General features: G+C 39.6%; 1 protein-coding gene across 3 annotated transcripts in view; it reads right to left on the reverse strand.

The window, feature by feature from the left end:
• The window catches only part of LOC101345649 (transducin-like enhancer protein 4), a 175,191-nt gene that overhangs the window by 110,873 nt on the left and 42,456 nt on the right, over positions 1-21,862 (reverse strand). For all 3 annotated transcript variants that reach the window (XM_023737727.1, XM_012557530.2, XM_004383275.2), the window contains exon 5: positions 15,093-15,155. In XM_023737727.1, the coding sequence (XP_023593495.1) occupies positions 15,093-15,155 (63 nt within the window). The remainder of the gene's footprint in view (positions 1-15,092; positions 15,156-21,862) is intronic.

Genomic DNA, 21,862 nt, shown 5'->3' on the forward strand with positions numbered 1-21,862 from the left:
AGGTAAATTCTGTACATTGAATCACTTTTGTACTTACTTTCAATGTAAAACTATTTTTTACATCTGTTCCAGAAAAGTATTAAAAATACTTTTTTCTACAAGAAAAAAGATTAAAATAATATAAGCTCATGACAGCCTGACAAAGCCTGCTGAGAAACAGACCTTATCAAACCACTAGCCTGTGTACAGTAGGTGTTTAGTCAGTGTTTCTCAGGAGGGTTTATGATGACAATACCTGAGAGCTACATTTAGGGCATGACAACAGTGTGGTACTTCTAATAAATACAGTAATAATAATAAAATCTAGATATTACAACTTAGATTTTTTTTTTTAATACCTTCCTATTGGTTGGGGTAATAGGGGCAGAGATAGTAAATGAACTATTTATCTTATGAAGAAATAACAAACATTATTAATTAATGTTCCTGACGCTTGGAGAAGCAAAAATGAACAAAACATGGTGGTCCCACCCCTCACAAAACTCAAGTCAAAACTAGTAACCAGTTGCCTTCGAGTCAATTCCAATTCATGGTGGCCCCATGTGTCAGAATACAACTGCACACAATAAGGTTAAGGTTTTCAATGGCTAATTTTTCAGAAGTAGATCTCCAGGCCTTTCTTCTGAGGCACCTCTGGATAGAGCACATCTCTAATCTTTCGGCTGGCAGCAGAGCACGTTAATTACCTGCACCACCCAGGGACTTACAGACATACAGCGCATCTTACGATACAGGAATATAAGACATAAGATGCAAGCGAAGGTTGTACAAGGAGAGAGCCAGCACTTCGTGGGGCATCAGGAAAGGCTTTGTTTTTCACTCATTCATTCAAACACTTACTAAGCACCTACTCTAAGCCAGGCACTGTTCTGAGCACTGAGGTTAGAGTAATGAATAAGACCAACCATGGGCCTTGCCCTCCTAGAGCTTATACTCTGTCAAGGAAGACAGTCAATGAGTTGAGTAAATTTACTCAAGAGGCTATATAATTAAACTGGAGGATACTCTTACATGAAGGAGAATGCTCTGCGATCATTTATCAGGGACATTTAACCTAATCTTGGGGCTAGTGGAAGAGTCCCTAAGGAACCAGACCTGACAACCAAGAGTTGACAGATTAGTAGGAGTCCTTGGATGAAGAGCAAGGAGAAAAGAATTCCAGGCAGAGGGCACAGCTTGGGTAAGGCCCTTGAAGGGGAAAGGAGTTTGCTTCTATGGAAGAAAAGAAAGAATACCTAAAGGACTGGAGGAGGAGAGTGTATGGCAAAGTCAGAGAGACAGGCAAGGGTGGGGTTTTGCAGGGTCTTCTTGGGCACTTAAGATGCACATGCAGAAATCTTTAAAGTGGAAGAGTTGTTCACAAAAAAGAACACCCTAGGCAAGCGCATGAAGACAGGTGAGTATGGCATGGGCGTACTCTACAGAACCATACATTAGTGGGAAATATAATCTGTAAGGCAGAAGGAGGCCAAACAGTGAAGGGCTTTTTATGGCATGCAAAAAAGTTAGACTCCATCCTAGTAGGAAGCGTGAAGTTATTAAAAAAATTTTACCAGCTGAGTGCTAGTATTTCTACATTTTAGTAAGATGGATCTGAGAACAGAAGATAGCAGGGCAGGAGACTAGGTTGTTAGGGAGAATAGTTAAGATGGCTAATGCAATATTCTAGAGTGAACGATGCTTCAGCCTGAACTTGGACCAAATACCTTCCTGCTAAAAGGAACCATTAGCCATATGTACCTAAACAGCCATTTGTTCACAGAAACTCAGTACCAAAAAGGGCCTTTAGAGATCATGAGGCATTATAATAACCGACCAACCAAAAAGCAAAAGGCCCTCAGTCTTTCCAAATACCTACAGATTTCTAAATGTTGCCTGGGCACTAAAGTTAGAGTTATGAATTTCTAAATGAGGCCTGGTAGGTAAGGATGAGGATGGTGGGAGGAGGGGGGTGCAGTACCAACCACAGGCGAAAGGTTATGACTCTATCCAAAGGATGAATCTCCTCTGTCATATCCTAAGGAGTGGTCATTCAGTCTGCTAGATCACCTCCTGTGAAAGGGAACTCACTACCTCACAGACCAGCTTGTTCCATTTTGGGATAATGGGTCCTAAAACTAAGTAGAAATCTACCTCCTCATAATTTCTTCCTACGGGACCCAGTTTTGCCTCTTAATTCTCCTCCACAGGGCTGACACTTCAAGCATCTGAAAATGGTATAATACTTATTTCCAATTTTCTCTCTTCCAGGTTAAACATCCTCAAGTCACTTGATGACTCCTTTATGTAACCTGCTTAGGCCACTCACCCTCCTGGCAACTCTCCTGGTCATGCTCAACGTGACCAGAATACAATACTCTAGAATGTGGCTGAGCAGATCAAATTGGATGGAAGTGTCACTTCACTTGCCAGTAAGTCAGACTAACATCCCACTAGCCTTTTTTTTTTTTTTTTTTTTAGCAACTCTATCAAGTATACTGATACATGTCAACTTTAAATTTAACCCAATCACCCAAGTCAGCCTTTCCTAAATGGTATTCCAAGAAATGTTAGTCCCACAAGAAGTTAGACATTACTTAAAAAAAATAAACAGGTTTGATCTGGCTAACACCTGTTAAACTGCAAGGCTTTTCAGAGTCTCAAATTTCAAAGAGGGTGGTTATAATGCACAGTGCCTCTCAAACAACCTTGGCTCTGGAACACAGGATTAAAAACTCTTAGGAACACACTTTGGGAAATGCCGCTAAATTTTTTACCCCACTGACTAGTTAAGCCTTTCCTTCTCCATTCTTACTTACATTCTTCACTGTTAATGTCTAATAAGCTTTCCAAGTCCAGTACTGTCAAAGAGAACTTTCTGCCATGTTGGAAATGTTCTATACCTGTGTTAACACACAGCCAGTAGCCTCTATGGGTAGACACTGAACAATGTAAGTGCGGTTAGTGTGACTGAGAAACTAAATTTTTAATATATGTTAATTTAAATAGCCGCGTATGGCCAGTGGCTACTATTCTGGGCAATGCAGGTCTAATCAATCAAAATATTTTAAAGCTTAGCTCTAGTAATGATAATCTAATCACTACCTAATTGAAAGTCAATGATACAGGTCAGTTTCTCAAACACACATTAATTTTTGGAGACATATACAGATAAAAGTTGGCACTGCTACCTTTGGAAGCAGGCCCAAATTTAAACTTAAGAGGAAAAATGTTCTCTTGACAATTATCTTTCACTTTCTGGGGGCAACCAGGCCATAATGCCACCATCTGGGTCTCATGAACCATCCAATTGCCACCAAAATGCATGGTCATGTAGAACAAGCCAACTACTAGTGAGCTCTAGAGCATGATTATGCTCTCTGAATATATATTTTAAATGAACGGTTGCCCATGCCTACCCCGAAGGTGAAAATCAGAAAATGGAACCAAATCCTTTAGCACCCTACTCCATGTGTATTACGCATTTCAGGATATTCTTCAGCTATACAGCTCTGTCATAAAAAACATCGCCACTGCTGATGGAACGGCCCTGGCCAGGAAGCAGACATGCTGTGTGCAGGCTGCTGGCACTTAACGAACACTATCATAAGATGGTCTTAGGGGTGTCACTGCATGCTTCTCAGGGGATCTCTGCTGATTTCAGTCAAGCTCTCCTACAGCAAACTATGTTAGCACAAGTCATTGATTCCTTACAAAGTTAACAAGCAATGAGATGAGTTAAGCTGGTGCCATTATGAGGCGAGAACAACTGCCACCAGTGCATGTAACCACTGTGTTTCATTTATTTCCTCCCTAAGGCACAATATGAAAGTGACTGATCACATTTTCAACTTCCATTTCACAATTATTCTATAATGCAAAATGTGGTACAGAATAATTCAGTATCATATTAACCCAGGTGCCCAAATAATTGGCATTTGAAGATATACCCATATCTCATAAAGTAGTAGAAAGGGTTTGTTTTCCATCAAGTCAAACTTAGGGCATGTTCAAAACCGAAAATCACACATCATTTGATATGACTAGCTACACTAGCCTATTGGAATTCGAATTTAAATAAATGCACATCATCACTAGTATGTACTTGGGTATTCATTTCTACCATTTAAATGCAATGTGGAATGCTCAAATCTACAGACTTCCGGAGAAAGCCACTAACTACTTGGTCCTACTTTTTAGAAAAGCTAACACGTCAATAAAAACCAAGTAAAAATTTACATCAGAAAGCATTCTAGATGGAATGTTCCCTTTCTCTTCAGCTAAATATAAGCGTGAAAGTAAAAGGCTTAAAATTTTCACTCCTAATTTCGTTTTTATACTCTAAAAATTTTAATGATCAGATGTTAAATGTGGTAAAAAGGATGATTTGAACTCTCTACTTCATTTATTAAGGCAATATTTGCTTAAAATAATCCATGCAAAGAAGAAAAACCCAGCTCTGTTCACCTGTAAGCCCAAGCCCCCCAGTGGGCTCCACAGTGTCACCGTGAGGACTAGCCGCCGAGACTCCTCCACCAGCCTCGAAGCAGCCCTGATCTGGCCTCCAGCAGGAACACAGGCCAAATAACTTGAGGAACAAGAATACCTAGCTATGGAATTACAGAAAGGGAGCGGGTATCCATTCTCCTTAGAACTGAATGTCTGGGAACAAGTTGTAATAATCAGCTGAAAACAAGCTTAAAGATGAATGATAGCATTTCTCCAAAGGGTAACAATGACCATAGTTTCAACAAGGACGCCACTGGTCCTAAGCCACCATTTACTTTTCTCTCACCCTCTTCAGTAAGGTATATATATTTCAGGTTACTTCCGGCTGTGGTGCGGAAAGGGTCTGAGGTCCAAGCTATTGAAATAGATCAAGTTTGATGCCTCAAGTGAATCTATCTGAGATGGTCTTTCTGAGAGGTCTTAAAACTCCACAAAACCAAAAGTAACCTATACAATATAACTTTTCCATGATTCTCGGAAAAGGAGACAGTCAAAATTCTTGGTGCCATTTTCTCCAAGTGAAGGACGATACATACTCACAGAAGACCATGTCTGAGATATATGAGGGAAGAAAGTTCGATTTAAGGACTTACTTAAGTTGCAAAATGTTCCACTTATGCAAAGAGATTTCTCCTCAACAACTTTTCTAGCCTCAAGTAGCATTTTCCTTCAAGTGTCCTACAAAATATGGCAGGTTAATGTGTGACCAGTTATACCTTCCCCTTCAACTGAGAGTTGTCCTTGAGAATCTACGTACTTTTTTTAATATAGGCATAAACATAAACTGTACATCCAGACTTAGAAAGGCCCTGTAACTGTTCAGATGGACTCCTTTTCATCTCGTGAAATGTATAAATGATAAACAATACCTGATGGGAGACTCTTCTCCAACATTTGAATTGTATGAAATAGATTCTATGACAAGAACTATGCATTTCTTAGTATTTTGTGATAAATTACATCAATTGTGATTATATAATCAGAGCTAGAGTTTGTCAAGATACACTATTAGTAATTACACTTTACTAATAGTGTAAAGACACACTATTAGTCTAATATGGCTTCCCTACAACACTAAAAATAATAACAGTAATAATAATAATAACCATTATTTTTATTTTGTGCTATGTACTATGTTTTGCAACAATTGCTAGCTGTCCCCCGATATCCCATCTCTTCCAGTAGTATAAGTTCTAGGTGGGCATAATGGTCAATCAGCTAAGACTACGTTTCCAAGTTACTCCTGAAGCTAGCTGTGGGCAGGTAACTAAGTGCTGGCCACTGAAGATGCCCAAAAACTGTAGGCATTTTCCACATTATACCCTTAAAAGGAAAGACATATGATCTCTGTTAAAGTAGGTAAATTATCTAGCTAGGTCCTTCACATTATCACTAATCCTCATATAACAACCCTAGCGTAGATAGCCCATTATACTATACAGATGAGGAAACTGAAGCCCAGACAAGTATTTTGCTCAACATTATAAAGGAAGCAAGCAGCTGAGCTAGGATTTGGTTCTGGGCCTGTCTGATCTCATTATCACACTTCCTTTCATGTAACACGGCTCTTCCAATGAACTCTGCTCCTGATCACTGGTGCTACAAGTTCTGAAACATACAACTTTACCTCAGGAGAAGATTTTCAACTATAAGAATAAATTTTCACCTACTGACCTACAGCCTATAAGGAGTCTGAAGTTCTCAAAGGTCTCTGGAATATCTTATTGGTCATCATGAAAAATACCCTGCGCCTGTCTCAAAACGACCTTTGCAAATCTGCACACTAATATTCACAGCAGCTTTATTCATAACTGCCAAAAATTGGAAGTAACCAATATTTTCTCCAGTAGGTGAATAATAAACTCTGCTACAACCATACAATGGAGAATTTCTCAGCAATAAAAAGAAATGAGCTATCAAGCTATGAAAGACATGGAGAAACTTTAAACGCATATTGCTAAGTGAAAAGCAGCCAGTCTGAAAAAGCTTTACATACTGTATGATTCCAACTATATGACAATCTAGAAAAAACAAAACTGTAGAGACAGTAAAAACATCAGCGGCTGCCAGGGGCTCGGCAGGGGGTTGGCGGGTTGGTGATAAACAGGTAAAGCCCAGGGCATTTTTAGGGCCGTGAAACTATCCTGTATGATACTATAATGGTAAGACAAATAACATTATGCATTTGTCAAAACCCACAGGACTGTACAAAACAAAAAATGAACCCTAATGTAAACTATGGACTTTAGTTAATAATAATGTATCAGTCAACACTGGTTCATCAATTATGACAAGCACACCACACCAATGCAAGATGTTAATAATAGGAGAAATTGTGTGTAGAGGAAAAGGGGTTTTATGGAAATGCTCTATATTTTCTTACAATTTTTCTGTAAACCTAAAACTGCTCTAAAAAATTAGTCTATTAAAATAGGTTTGTTTTGTTTTTTAATTACTCTTGTTGTGGTCCAGAGAAATAAAAGTGCAAAAACCAGAACTGTTCTCCAAAGCGGCACTCAGCTCAGTGCCCACTACTTAATGCTTAACCCAGTAGGTTAAGGCAAATATTCACTGGTTTTACAGAAAAAATATTTCCTTGCTCTGAAAGATAATCTGTGTGGAGCTAACTGCCCATTGGTGAAATAAGTCTCTGAAGCTGTAAGGCCGAGCTAACTTCACAAGAAGACTGTCAGCCAGCTCTTTCTGAAATATTACCTTGAACCCTTCCCAGTTCTATGCAAATCCCTCCTCTCCAAATTTCTTGGAACCCAAATAATTTGGAATAGAATCTATTTTCCTGGAAGTACAATTGGAAAAGAGAAAAAAGAGCATTTATCAAATGTACTATGCCAAGTGCTTTACATTTTAATAACACTCATTATAAAGATGGGGTTATTCTCCCCATTCTATGTGAACACTAAGGCTCAGAGAGATCAACTTTCTCAACACATAGTAAGAGGCAGAGCTGGTCTGATTCCAAATTAGCAGAAAGGCTCCACCTTGCTGCCCAGGTGTAACAACTGATGCACAGTTTTCAATCCAGGCATGTTCCTGGAATAGGGGAGGAAGGAGGACATTGTTAACGAGACACTAGAAGAGAAAAAGCACTTATTGGCATCCCTCACTTTTGCTGAGGGCCCATAATGTCTAAGGCTCTAAAAGCTATATTCTGAAATGTCTGGTCAAAAAAAAGAAGAGTCTATCCACATGAGCTACTTTTAAAAACAAAACCAACTTCAGCTAAGCAACCATTTATTTTGAAAACAGTCAAGTCAGTCACCAACTGGTTGAAAATTTGGTTTTACTAGATGGCTTTATGTTAAAACACAGACCCTGTCCAAATCCACTGCTCTTTCTGAGGTAAGCTCTACAGGTTGAGCTCCTTGAGGATCTACCTACTGCCTTTTGAATCTTTACTTGCTGGTGGGGGAGAGGCAGGTGTTTGCTGAATTAAAAAATTAATTCTTGGAGCTAGAAGAGAATCAAACTTGGGGCTACCTGATGTCTTCCTGAAATTCTTAGCTAGTTAAGAGTCCTGGGTTCAGTTTTACCTTTTTTTTTCCCTGTAAGAACATTAGAGAGGAAGATAACCAACTTTCTCCCAAAAGGCAATGATTAAACAGCAGGGGTGGCATACAACTTACTGACAGCAATTACAACAACTAGCTGTACAACCCTACCCTTAATCAACGTGATATTTCCATCACCATTAACCCCCTTTTCCCTCTCCCTCCTGCCCCTGGTAACCACTAATAAACTTTGTTCTCTATACATTTGCCTTTTTTCTTGTCTTTTTATATAAATGAGATTATAAAATATTTGAAGAAAGTTAAACTGGCGAAAGTTGTGTGATAGATGTATTTACAACAACAACCAAAAAGAAAAACAGAGTAGCTGCTGAGGCTGCTTGTTATGTACACCCAAAAACCTCACGGGATTGGGTTTCTTGGTTTGGAGGTTTAGAGTCATGGTTTCATGGGACATTCCAGTTAACTGGCCTAATAACATGTTTAGTGTCTCTGTTCTACCTCCTAGTTCGAGGTGTAGTGCCTGCGGTCTTAAAAGCTTGCAGGCAGCCATCCGAGGCAAACAATTGGTCTCTGTTCGCCTGGAGCAAAAGAGGAAGAAGGAGAGTCAGGAATAGGAGGAGGATATGGAATGTGTGGCTAATTGCCTCCATGAACAACTGCCTACTTTGCCAAAGACCAGAAGAACTGGATGGTGCCTGGCTACCATTACTTAACATTTTGATCAGAGTTCATAGAAAAATTCTGATCATAAGGGGGAAAAAGCAGGATAGAATTTCAAATTTCATGGACTACAGACTTCCTGGAGCCATGAAGGTTGGATGAACCCCTGAAACTACTGCCCTGAGATAATCTCTAAACCTTAAACCAAAAATATCCCCTGAAGTTTTCTTAAAATCAAACAACATTTTAACTTAACTAGCAGAATGTGCAATCAAGATGCATTGATAACTATTGGTGGTTGGAATACGAAAGTTGGAAACGAAGAAGGATCGGTGTTTGGAAATTATGACCCTGATGACAGAAAACCACCGGCGATCACATGATAGAATTTTGCAAGACCAACACCTTAACTCATTGCAAATACCTTTTTTCAACAACATAAACGGCGACTATACATGTAGACCTCGCTGGATGGAATACACAGGAATCAAATCAACTACATCTGTGGAAAGAGACAATGGAGAAGCTCAGTAACATCAGTCAGAACAAGGCCAGGGGTCGACTGCGGAACAGACCATTAATGCTCATGGGCAAGTTCAAGCTTAAGCTGAAGAAAATTAAAACAAGTCCACAAGAGCCAAAACACGACCTTGAGTATATCCCACCTGAATTTAGAGATCATCTATCTCAAAAACAGATTTGACACATTGAACGCTAACGATGGAAGACCAGGTGAGTTGTAGGATGACATCAAAAACATCTTACATGACGAAAGCAAAAGGTCACTAAAAAGACAGAAAAGAAAAAAAAAAAACCAAATAGATGTTAGAAGAGACCCTGAAACTTACTCTTGAATATAGAGAAGCTAAAGCAAATGGAAGAAATGATGAAGTAAAAGAGCTGAACAGAAGATTTCAAAGGGCAGCTTAAGGAGACAAAGTATTAAAATGAAATGTGCAGACACCTGTAGTCTGCACAGAAAACCAGAAGGGAGGAACACGCTTGGCATTTTTCAAGCTGAAAGAACTGAAGGAAGAAATTCAAGCCCTGAGTTGCAATTTTGAAGGATTCTATGGGTAAAATATTGAATGATGCAGGAAGCATCAAAAGAAGATAGAAGGAATACAGAGTCACTGTACCAAAAAGAATTGGTTGACGTTCAACCATTTTAGGAGGAAGCATATGATCAAGAACTGATGGCACTGAAGGAAGAAGTCCAAGCTGCACTGAAGGCATTGGTGAAAAACAAGACCTCCAGGAATTGATGGAATACCAATTGAGATGCAGCACTGAAGGTATTTACACGTCTATGCCAAGAAATTTGGAAGACAGCTACCTGGCCAACCAACTGGAAGAGATCCATTATTTGTGCCCATTCCAAAGAAAGTTGATCCAACAGAATGTGGAAATTATCAAACAATATCATTAATATCACACGCAAGTAAAATTTTGCTGAAGACAATTCAAAGGTGGTGGCAACAGTACACTGACAGGGAACTGCCAGCAGTTCAAGTTGATTCAGAAGAGAACATGAAACAAGGGATATCACTGCTGATGTCAGATGATCTCAGCTGAAAGCAAAGAATACCAGAAAGATGTTTACCTGTGTTTTATTGACTATGCAAAGGCATTTGACTGTATGGATCATAACAGACTATGGATAACACTGCAAAGAATGAGAATTCCAGAACACTTAACTGTGCCCATGAAGAACCTGTATATAGACCAAGAGGCAGTCACTGGAACAGAACAAAAGGATACTGTGTGGTTTAAAGTCAGGAAAAGTGTGTGTCAGGGTTGCATCCTTTCACCATACTTATTTAATCTGTACGCTGAGCAAATAATCCAGAAGCTGGACTATATGAAAAACACAGCATTACAACTGGAGGAAGACTCATTAACAACCTGTGATATGCAGATGGCACAATCTTGCCTGCTGGAAGCAAAGAGGACTTGAAGCACTTACCAATGAAGATCAAAGACTACAGCCTTCAGTATGGATTACACTCAACATAAAGAAAACAAAAATCTTCACAACTAGACCAATGAACAACATCATGATTAAATGGAGAAAAGACTGAAGTTGTCAAGGATTTCATTTTACTTGGATCCACAATCAATGCCCATGGATGCAGCAGTCAAGAAATAAGACTATGTACTGCATTTGGCAAATCTGCAAAAGACCTCTTTCAAGTGTTAAAAAGCAAAGATGTCACTTTGAGGACTAAGGTGCACCTGACCCAAGCCACAGTATTTTCAATCACCTCATATGCATAGGAAAGCTGGACATGAACAATTAACACCAAAGAAGAATTGATGCCTTTGGAATATGGTGCCGGCAAAGAATATTGAATATATCATGGACTGTCAGAAGAAGAAACAAACATGTCTTGGAAGGACAGACAGAATGCTCCTTAGAAGCGAAAATGGTAAGGCATCGTCTCATATACTTTGGACATGTTATCAGAAGGGACCAGTCCCTAGAGAAGGACATCATGTTTGGTAGAGGGTCAATGAAAGACAGAAAGACCCTCAACAAGATGAAATGACATGGTGGCTGCAATGATGGGCTCAAGCACAGCAACAACTGTGAGAACGGCACAGGACAGGCAATGTACATAAGGTCACCATGGGTCAGAATCGACTTGACGACACTTAACAACAACTAGTAAAAAAAATACCTGCCTTGAGTTACTATGCTCTTTAAAGAACTATCTACATGGGATCAAACTGACAACAGCAACTCAAAAGATCAGATATGAACCTGAGGGGGCAGTGAATTTATGCTAATGGGGGAAGAACAATTCAGAAAAGGAGCGTGAGAATGGTTACACAACTTGAATAATGTAATCACTGTCACCAACAGTACGTGCAGAAACTACTGAATTGGTGTATGGTTTGCTGTGTATGTTCTAACAACAACAATAAAATAAAAGTATTTAAAGAAAAAAAAAGGAGCAGGAGTGGGTGGGGGATTGGTCCAGGTCCTCCCAACAGGAAACGCAGAGGCTCACCGCTGTTGCTAGAGCAGTTAGTACTACTGCTAGTCAACATCAGGTGCTTACGATGTGCTAAATTGCACGTGTATAATCTCAAGTCATTCTCACAGCAATTGTATATGTTCCATGCTATTATTAACCTCATCGTACCGATGAGGAAACTGAGGCTTAGAGAAGCTAATCGCTTGCTAAAGGTCACCCAGTTTAACTTGGTTAAGATAAGCCAAGGAATCTGTAACAGGCAGGTCGGGACTCCACCCAGATCTGACTCTCATCTCTGTCATCGTCTTGGCATCTCTTCCAATGAGGTGTTGTTTATTAATAGTTCTTCCCCTGCAAATGAGACCCAAAGCAGGATAGAAAAAAACCTTCCCACTTACTACCCTGAGATTTGTCTTTTGAAGAAATTGGGGGGGGGGGGAGTGTAGAATATAAATCAGTCTTACCCATTCCTAAAAGCCAGAAGAAAGTGGGAAAAAAGATTAAGACTGTTAATGACTCAAAAGGCTCCTTAAATTCTGACAAAGTATCAGGGGTTCCATTAAATTCTAAGAACTGTAAGCGATGGTTACTCACTTTAATCACAAGAGCTGGCAATACCATTGTCTAATGCCCAAGACTCTGGACAGATCCCCATGGGAGTGCAACAGCACATCATTCATTACAATACTTATTGGCTATCATTTTTTAACAAAATTATAATTTTAGTGAAACTTAACAGGAAATACTTTTTTCTGTGAAATTTTTATATACATAGACATACTTTAAGTACTTCTGAGCTATAATTATACAATTTGTTTCTAAGAAAAGTCTTGTACTTTAAATTTGCTAGTTGTCCTTAAATGCTATATACTAATTTTTTTTTTTTTTTAATTTTAGGAAATGTGGCAAATGACACAAGCAATATTAAGCAGATACATTAACCAGGACATGGGGGCAAGATTAAAAATAGACTTCATTGAGATGTAGGTAAATTCACCTCTTGTTCCTGTCGAACTCCAAAAAGCCTGACTTCAGATGCTCAAAAATCCCTCTGGCCACTATCCTATAGCTTATGCGCTAGTCTTCAGGGAATGTTTTTCTTTTTTTCTAAATATGATCCTTTAATTTTTAAATAAAAACATTTTACAATAAATTCTAATGGCACAGCTGCCGTTCTGGCAGGGAGGCCGCCACACAGAGAGCCGGTGTTAAAGATCAGATTCAGACCTTCAGCCCTGGCACCGAGTGACGCCCACAGCCATGCAAGAGTGATTTTCCATGCCTCAGAAGAGACAGGAAATAGAATTCATCTTCCTCTAATAACCTACCTCCTCCCCTCCCTCCAGATTACGGTCCATCTGGCCTCAGGGTAGAAGCGAGGAGTCTGATGCTCACAGAAAGCCCACAAGCGAAAACAAGGTGGGCAATGTTCAGACAGAAAACATCAGGGAGGCCCTGACTTGACTGGAACAAACATGTTTGTGGTCCACGTATTAAAAGATAGCCACAGAATTAATTGGAAAACCACGACATAGGTCATCACACACGAATCAAAGATTTTAACCAAGAAATGCCAAAGTAATGGGTGGGGGGGAAACCAAAGTGGTGAGATTATGACGTCTATCCTTCCAGCCTAAAGCAGAAGCAAAGGGGTTTCCTGGATCTCCCCATGGCTTTCTGGTACAGGGCACAACTTCCTTAGCCAATTAATTCCAGTCGAGTCTTGCTCAACACCACTACCTTACACCTTCTTCTCCTACTGGGCTTGCTCACACAAACAACCTAATTTATGAGGGAAGACTATCTATTGGCAAATCAGCTCCATCAACATAACCCCACAGATCCTGCAGAAATGCTGTGGGAATAAGGTCGTACCACTGCTTATAGATAGGGGCCGGGACCTGAAGTCTAATATACCACCCCAGGGATAATTCAAACTTTTCTCTGCAACCTAGGGGCATGACACCTCAGCCCAGTTACAGCTCTGTGGGTTACACATTCTGTTTCCATAGAGCAGAACTGCTTAAAATAAAAAGAAATACACACCAGTCTGGATCAGGCAAAGGGCAGCCAGGCTTCCTAACGAAATGTAAATACACCCCTTGACTCATTCACCACTCCATCTAATCTAGTCACTAGCCAATCCTGAGTAGAAATAGCTAAATGGGGCTGGGATGGGTGGTGGTTTTGTGGTCACAGCTAAAGGTGGATAAAGGACACAACAGAGCTTTGTTGTTTCTGATCCAGAAGAGAGCTGAATCCAGGATGTTAACAGGTCCATGGTTGTAAATATGAGAGCCTCCATGGGTTATATACCTGATGAGGGGTACCCATGGTTACTGAAGTCTAAGCCAGTTCTTTTCAAATAAGAAGTCCCATAGGAATCCACATATCTATAACACACACATGTTCAAATACTGGCTCCATGCTGACATCAGCACATGCCGACTGGTTGACAGGCGGCTGAACCACTCTCCTGAAAAGCAATGACACAACACACTGCAAGAACAATTTGAAGAGTGAGAGGAAAGTGCCTCAGTGCCTTCTCAGCCCACAATGCAAAGCACTGTGGCTACAAGACATGCAGATCCTCCATTTGTTAGCTTCTTCCTTCTCACGGCTGAGCCTACCCAAGCTAATGAAGGACTCAGTGATACAGAAGCAAAAATGATCTGTTTCTAGCACTCTCACCTAAACTTTGCAACTACCAAAAGCAAGCAAGCAAACAAAAAGGAAAAACAGTCACAAGGAAGCCACCACGCACTAGAAACACACCTCCTCATTCCAGAGCGTGTGTCTGACGACAGCATGTGCATCCACTGGTGCTAAGCAAGAGTATGAACCATACCCGGGGCCTTGGCACTGCACAAAGACCCTTGTTACCAAAGCCAAATTTTAAGAAAAGTGGTACTCAGAGAAGTGAGTCCATCTTGCACATCTTTTCCCAAATGCACAGACAATATAAAGATTTAATCAGGTAATAATAAGTAGTATTTTTTAAAAGCAGCTAGCCAAAAGTTGCATTAGTTTAATATGTACAGCCTTTCTATCTGATACGCCTTCTGCAACTTTTAATGCCCAGAGACAAAAGTATACAACAAACTCTTGTCCCCCTGGCAATTTTCAATCTATCCTACTAGATGCCATTATGACAGTCATATTTCAAAAAGTTATCCCACAATGACAGCAAAATATTTTAACAACTGAATTTTATACAGCATATTAGAAAACGTTGCCCTATATAAACACATTTAAATTATATTCCACTGAATGTTAATAAGGTATAAAAGTTGGAATGAGAATACTGTATCTAAGAAATGTGAAATACAAACACCAAAAGCCTGACAAGGCCAGAGTCAGTTCCATGATCCTTTGTCTGCAAAACCACTAAGATGGCAACTTCTAGCCCAGTGCCTGAAACCAACTGCCTTACCTCTTGGGACAGGAAAGGAATGACTTGTGCACAGATAGCATTCAGCCTCTTGACAATCTCTGCCTGTGAAAAAAAAAGGAAAGCAATAAAAAGAACAGTCAGCTGGTTACAGATTCCCGAACTATTAACAGGATGATATTAAGACACACTTTATATCTGGCTAGAGTATTTCCTAAGGAAGAGGAAAACGATCTCATCAGCAAGCCCATTAAAAGGAGGCAGCGACAACAGTGCCACATTAATAGCACAATTTATTAACCGGCATTCATCTTAAAAAGTTAATCTTCAAGCACCAGGATAATATAAAAAGGAACTTAATTTTCAGGACTGGAAATCAGTTTCCAAAAGCTTTCACAACGGGACCCTTGTCCATTCTAATTTAGTTTTTCATAAAATCCTAAACCTTTAAGAGTTTAGATAGTAAAAATACATTCATCCCTACATCCCAACTTCTCTCAATTAACAATTGATTAGATTTCTACACGTGTGGTCTTTCCTTTAAATATAGCCACTGGAATTTTATATTCAAGTCCCCAACTTCCTGAAGGAATAGTACCCGACCAAACCAAATCAGCTGATTAATTCAGATTCTCAGTTATAAACTGTTGAGGTATGGGACGCTTTCTTCAACCGTAAAAATTTCCAGGGTTTTTTCGGTGTACAGAGGTTTAGAATATGCTAAAATCTTACTAAACTTAGCAGAAAGCAATTTGTATGTACGTGGAGACTAACCTTGGGAACGTTATTATCTTTGTACTGTAGATCTGCAAAAGTTTCAACAAAGGTGGAAAACGGTGTATTCTCTAACAATTTTTGGAAACACAGAATTTTTACATCAAGAGGATGCTACAGTAAGTTTGGGAGAAAAAAAAAAATGCCACCACTACAGGTTTTCTTTGAAAAGCTACCCAAAGCTTCACTGATGTTCGATTTAACTTGTATTTTCAGGTGGCACCTTATATATTTTGATATGTGATAGCTGATCACATAGTTGTTTACACACATACACACAAACTGGCTTATACTGTAATGATGGGGTGGGGAAAAGCAGAGGTAAGAAGCATTGAGAGCAGAAAAAGTAAAGCAATTACTATTCCTGAGACATTCTTAAAATAAATTCCGTCCAGGGTCAGTTCCTCATTTTACAAAGAGGACGAAAATGCTCTTTTTCCCTGCTAAGTCATTACCAGAATGACAGCCACAATCTGCTTGTGCAATCTAGGCTTCCTTCTTTCATCAGCAACCCTTTCGACTTTGTAGCTATGCAATCTTTTAAATGCCAGCACCTTAAAAACTTTGCCAGCCAACAAAAAACACAAATTCACCATGTAGTTTTCAAAACGAAGCCTTCCAGTCCAGCCTGCATTCTTAACAGGATGGACAAAGACCCAGCACCAATGAGCATCAGTGAATAAGGACCCAACTGTGCTGACCTGATTTAATTTACTGCACTGGCCCCATAGAGCATTTAGCTATCCTTTAAGAATGCTTAAACCACCATGAAAAGCTGCAATGGGAATCACCAAACCACTCTCCACCTGGACGAACATACCACAGTGGTTATGGGGTAAAATTCCAGGGTGAGCTAAGAAAATAGAGTAGCATTCACCAGGCTGAAAGCACTGTGTCTCAAAGGCATTTGGTTGTCAAGCTTTTTGTAGGGAGAGGTGGAGGGGGAGAGAATAAAAGATAATGAGACACTTTGGGGCAGACCAAACTGATGATTCTAATGCTTAGAACCATCTGCCAAGCATATTTTCCTCATTATGTTGTTTACATAAATAAAATAGTCCCTTGCTAGGAGGGTTGAAAAATGTGTGGGCACATAAGAAAACTGACTTCTTTATCTACATAATCTAGGCAATAAAAACTACTCTAAGGAAACTTACTCGTCTGGCAAAATGAAGACCAAAGGGTATTTGCTCCTTCATTTTGGACCTAGACTATTTTAAGTCAAAGCAACCAAAGTGTGGGCGGGGAGGTCTACATTTTCTTAAAAATAAATTTTAAAAGGAAGAAAGCCTTTTTATTGATTCATGTTATGTTTACACTCATATATAACAGAAAAAGAAGGGAGGAAACCTTCCAAACTTTTTTTAAGGTTTCCTTTTGTTTAAAAGACTTCTTAATTTCTTTAAGTTGTCATGCCAATGGATTTTCCTGGTCAGGCTAATTGGCAGCGGGGGGGGGTGGGGTGTATGTGTGTGATTTCATAAAATTAAGCAGGTCATTCCTCACTTTGAAAGCTAAAGTTGCCTCGGAAACACAGCAGCTTCCATGGTCATCTAATTTTGCCTCTTTTGTCCCATAGGGCCCAGCTTTGGAGAGGCATCATTTATTTACAGGCCTTTCCACTGGGCTTCAGTGATCAGCCAATAATACTGTGGACACACACTTCCAATGCCCTATGTTTTGAAACTGAGTCTAATCTAATGGCATGGGGCCCAAACTCCTTTTCCAGCACAGCCATTAAAGGATGTAGGTTATTGCTGTTGTCACCATTGATATTTGTCATTGTAATGTAATTAGGGCCCTAAAATGATGCATTACAGCCCTTGGCACAGCTTCTATTAAAATCTTTTCTTCTGCTCACTGAACTGCAACCTGCTTTCTGATGAATAACAGACAGACAGCTTTAGGGTAAGGAGCAGATTCATCAAAGAAGTATTTTTCAGCTTTGGGGAAAGAGACGAGAGAAAAAAAGCAACCAAGGAGGAAAAGCACTAGGGGAGGAAAAGCCACAATACACATTTGAATTTCATCTGACCACTTGAAATTCTGATTGCGTCTGATGAATCTTGCTTAGACAATATATTCCTAGTCTTCGAATCACATGGTTAATCAGGGCTCTAATCTGCTATCCATCAGCCTATGCCAGCACTGTAGCTTCCAATCAAATTTATAGGTGATATGGGTCATGCATCCCTGAGCAAGTACATTCACAGATACCCCATTTAAACAGGCACAGATTCTGAAATACTGCTGTTAGGGTTAACTGGATGTTATAATGGTATTCGATGCTTTATGAATACCGTTAAACTATCGCCTTTAGATATCCATGATATTCCAAAAGAGCATTAATAATCCCAATAAAGGACAATTGTTCATGTGAAAATATAACAAGATCATCATTTTTGTGGCCACAGTTTGTCAACTACATTAACAATTTTTGACACCTCTATGTTGCCTTCTTCTATCCATCAAGAAATTTCATTTATACAATAAGTAAAAAGGTCCACACATAATATTTTTCTACCCTCGACTATCATTCTATTTCCTCCTCCTATAATTCCCCACCTTTACTCCACCCTCCAATAAAAAGAACCAATAAAAATTATGATACCCCACTCCAAAAGAAGAGTTTGGGCAAAATATTTTAGAGAAAGGTAATTTTTTTTATAAAAAAGGTATTCTACAAAAATCCCTTGGCTATGCACTCAACACTTGACACGCAAATACCAATGGACGAACTCTAAAGTGGTGATGGACGAGCAGACTAGTAGCATGACCAGTGAGTAATTAAACAGGAAAACACTGAGAAGAACTTATCATCACTTTCTTCATTCTCCACCTCAAAAGTCACTGTAAAATGTATTAACTACCTTGTATCATGAGAAAGCAATGGCATACACTGAAAAGAATGCCACAATTAAATCACTAGATTAAAAAGTGCACGATACCAAATATATATATTTTATCACGTATGACAAATTACACTACTCATTTAAGTAAGACGAAAACCTCGTAAGCCTACACCTGAATTCAATTACATCCCCTCAAATGGTCCTAATGTAATAAAAATCTAATTTTTATTTAGAGTATGGCTGCTTATTTACTTTCCTTTAAAAAATTAAAAAGATTTTATTTTAACAACATAATAACCTTGAAAGGAAATACCAGTCAGTAACTTTCCTTTAGTAATCAAAGAGATGTTATCACAAGTGATTGTTGGCTTAAAAAAATGTATGAGGTTTTCAGCTGCTCATCAAAACAGGGCCACTACTACTATGCAGGGATTGCTTGAAACAAAATAAAATAACAAGCTATTACTAGGAAACCATTTCAAAAGCCAGACCTCCCAAAATAAATAAATAAATAGATGCAAATAAGCAATTGCAGTATTAGGAAAAAAAATTAACGATGAATCTATTTTACTATTCAATGCTGATCAAGAATATACACTCACCTGTTATACAGAAACACTTTAAAAGGCAGAGGGGAGAGAAAAATTCCTAAAACCTTTCCTGGAATAAGTACAAATAAATCTTGCCACCCTCTCCTCCCATGCTTACTTCACTACAGAACCAACATTGCAATTTTTTATTGCAATCGAAAAATAATTTTGTTTTGTTCCGAATTTCTGAAGAAACTGCACAACTTCTGGAACCGATACTGCCTGCTCCTGAAAAGTCAGAGGACTTGAGAAATTCTTTCCAACTTCATAAAAATCCAGACTAATCATAAAAGAGAAATGTATTCAAGTAGTACTTTCCCCTCTAAACTGCCAACTCAGTTTTCATCTTGTCATCAAACTCAACTTTACAAAAGAGATAAAAACAGGTAAGGGCCAAAACTAATTTTTATGTATATGTTTAAAAACAAAAAAGCCAGCCTGGAATAAGGCTTGGAGCAGATTCAGACCAAAAGCATTGTCAGCATTGCTGGCGAGTTAGCAAACCGGATGCCTAAGTTTTATTTTAGTTCAGGTGCTTACTGTGCACAAAATATTTAATACTGCTTAATAAACCAATAATATAAAGTGATAACATGATCAGAATCAATTTCACAGGCCATCTATCAGTTTCCTAAAGGACGGATTCAAACTTTCAAGACTTTTTTGCAAAGTATTACCATTGATTTTAAAAGCCCTTCCCATCCACTTCCTCCAAGGAGAAAGAGGCACTGTCTACAGGGTGCTCAATTCCCAGGGTCTTGAGACATATGAAACTGCCAATATTCAGCAATTTTTTTACCACCCTGCGCCCCTCGCAGAGCTTAACTAAAACAATGGTGCTACCGATGGTGATGCCACAGCAGTGGCAATGTGCTTTGTGTTTTAAACTCGTATTTATGCTATCTTACTGGGTTTAAGGGTGCCATGAAGTATCCAGTGAACAGGCCAGTTAATTAAACACACTGAAGCACCCCATTTGTTTCTCCTAATAAGACATACGTGTCCTACTGTTTGTGGTGCTGGTGTAGGGAAACGCAGGGCAATTTCTTTCCCAAAGAGACCTACAGTTTATGGAAACTATTCCAATCTGTCCCCAAAAGTGAAGCTTTATTTTACTGAAGCATTTTCACAACAGTTAAAAATGAGACCCCTTCCTCTCAATTTTTAACCCTAAGCTTCTTCTAAAGGTATTTCTTTAAAGGAAATCCTAGATAGATGCCTGTTATCCTACATACATGTCCTGGGCTCTGCTTACTGTGTTTAAATACGGCTCCAAATGTTAGCAGTGATGTAGACAGCGACAGATTATCAAGGTTGAGAATGACGATCATTGTGCCAGACGTCCAATTACTCATACAAGGTCAAATCATTTCAGTTCTCAAGTGTGAAAAACACTGTAACCAATGTTTTTGCTGTTATACTCAACTCCACCAAAGGGGAGGGGCAGGGAAAATGGAAAAAAAGGTGGGAGGGCGAGGTGGGATGGCAGTGGGAGTAGGGAAAGAAAATTACTTTCTCTTGTGAGCTTAACTTCAGTCTTCAGGGAACAAGGTGGAGCTGGTAGAAGAACAGGATTCCTAAGATACCCAAGTGCTGCAAATACTCACTGCCTCAGCACCACTCTGCCCTGTGCCACAGCAGGCCCTGCCACTCCTTTCTCATCTGTTTATCTTCTCTTTTCTTACATTGGGATTTGTTTACCTTCTTTCCTCCCTCCCTCCCACTCTCCCTCTTTCCTCTCACCTCTTACCTCCTCCTCCACCCCCACCCCGTACTTAGCCATAGCAGAGGGGACAGATATTACTTGATCCAAAATAGAGATCATTCATTTTGATTTCTCCCAACATGATCTGTGTGGTCAAAAGGATGCAGAATACCTAAAGACAAAGGAACTTCGGATACTGGAATAAAACAAGGGGGAATAAAAAAAGAGAGAGAGACTAGTGGTCTTTTACTAAGTTTTCCTCAAGGATGCCTATCTCTAGGAAAACATTAGCCATTTTTTGTACACCAAGGGCCATGCTCTGGTTTTTCAGCCTATCCTCTTACTGTAGGCTAAAGGCTTCCTTGTCTGTTTACTTCTTGCTTATCTCCATTTTTCAACAAATCTTCACCTTCATCCACATTTCTCTGCATTTCCTTCCCTCTTTTCATTTCTAGCATGGCCTTTATTGGTCTCCTCTCCTTCCTCCCAATTCCATAAAATTACAACTCTTTGAAGGCATCACTGCCAAAACACCCTTCTGTCTCCTTAGGTTTTTCCTGGCTATGATGAGTAGTTAGCTCTTATCAAAAACAAAAGTGTCGATCTTCTCCTGCTTGCCCTCACTCCACTCTGCCATACACGTCAGCTACCAACCAGGTCCAGGCATAGCAGTGAGTGGATCCAGGGGTCCCGGTTTGGCTTGACTAAAGAGTGGGAGAAGTAGGCCTGAGCCTGGCACCAAAAGAAAAAAGGGGCACTGGCAAGGGCTGAGGAGAGAGCCCTCTTCCTGGCCTTGGCACTGCTGTCCCCTCTGCCCCAGATGTTTCCATGGCTCATTCCCTACAATACGTTAAGTCTCAGCCCATAGGGCACCTCCTCAGACACCTTCAC

This window comes from Trichechus manatus, unplaced genomic scaffold, assembly GCF_000243295.1.
Source record: "Trichechus manatus latirostris isolate Lorelei unplaced genomic scaffold, TriManLat1.0 scaffold00107, whole genome shotgun sequence".
Taxonomy (NCBI): Eukaryota; Metazoa; Chordata; class Mammalia; order Sirenia; family Trichechidae; genus Trichechus; species Trichechus manatus.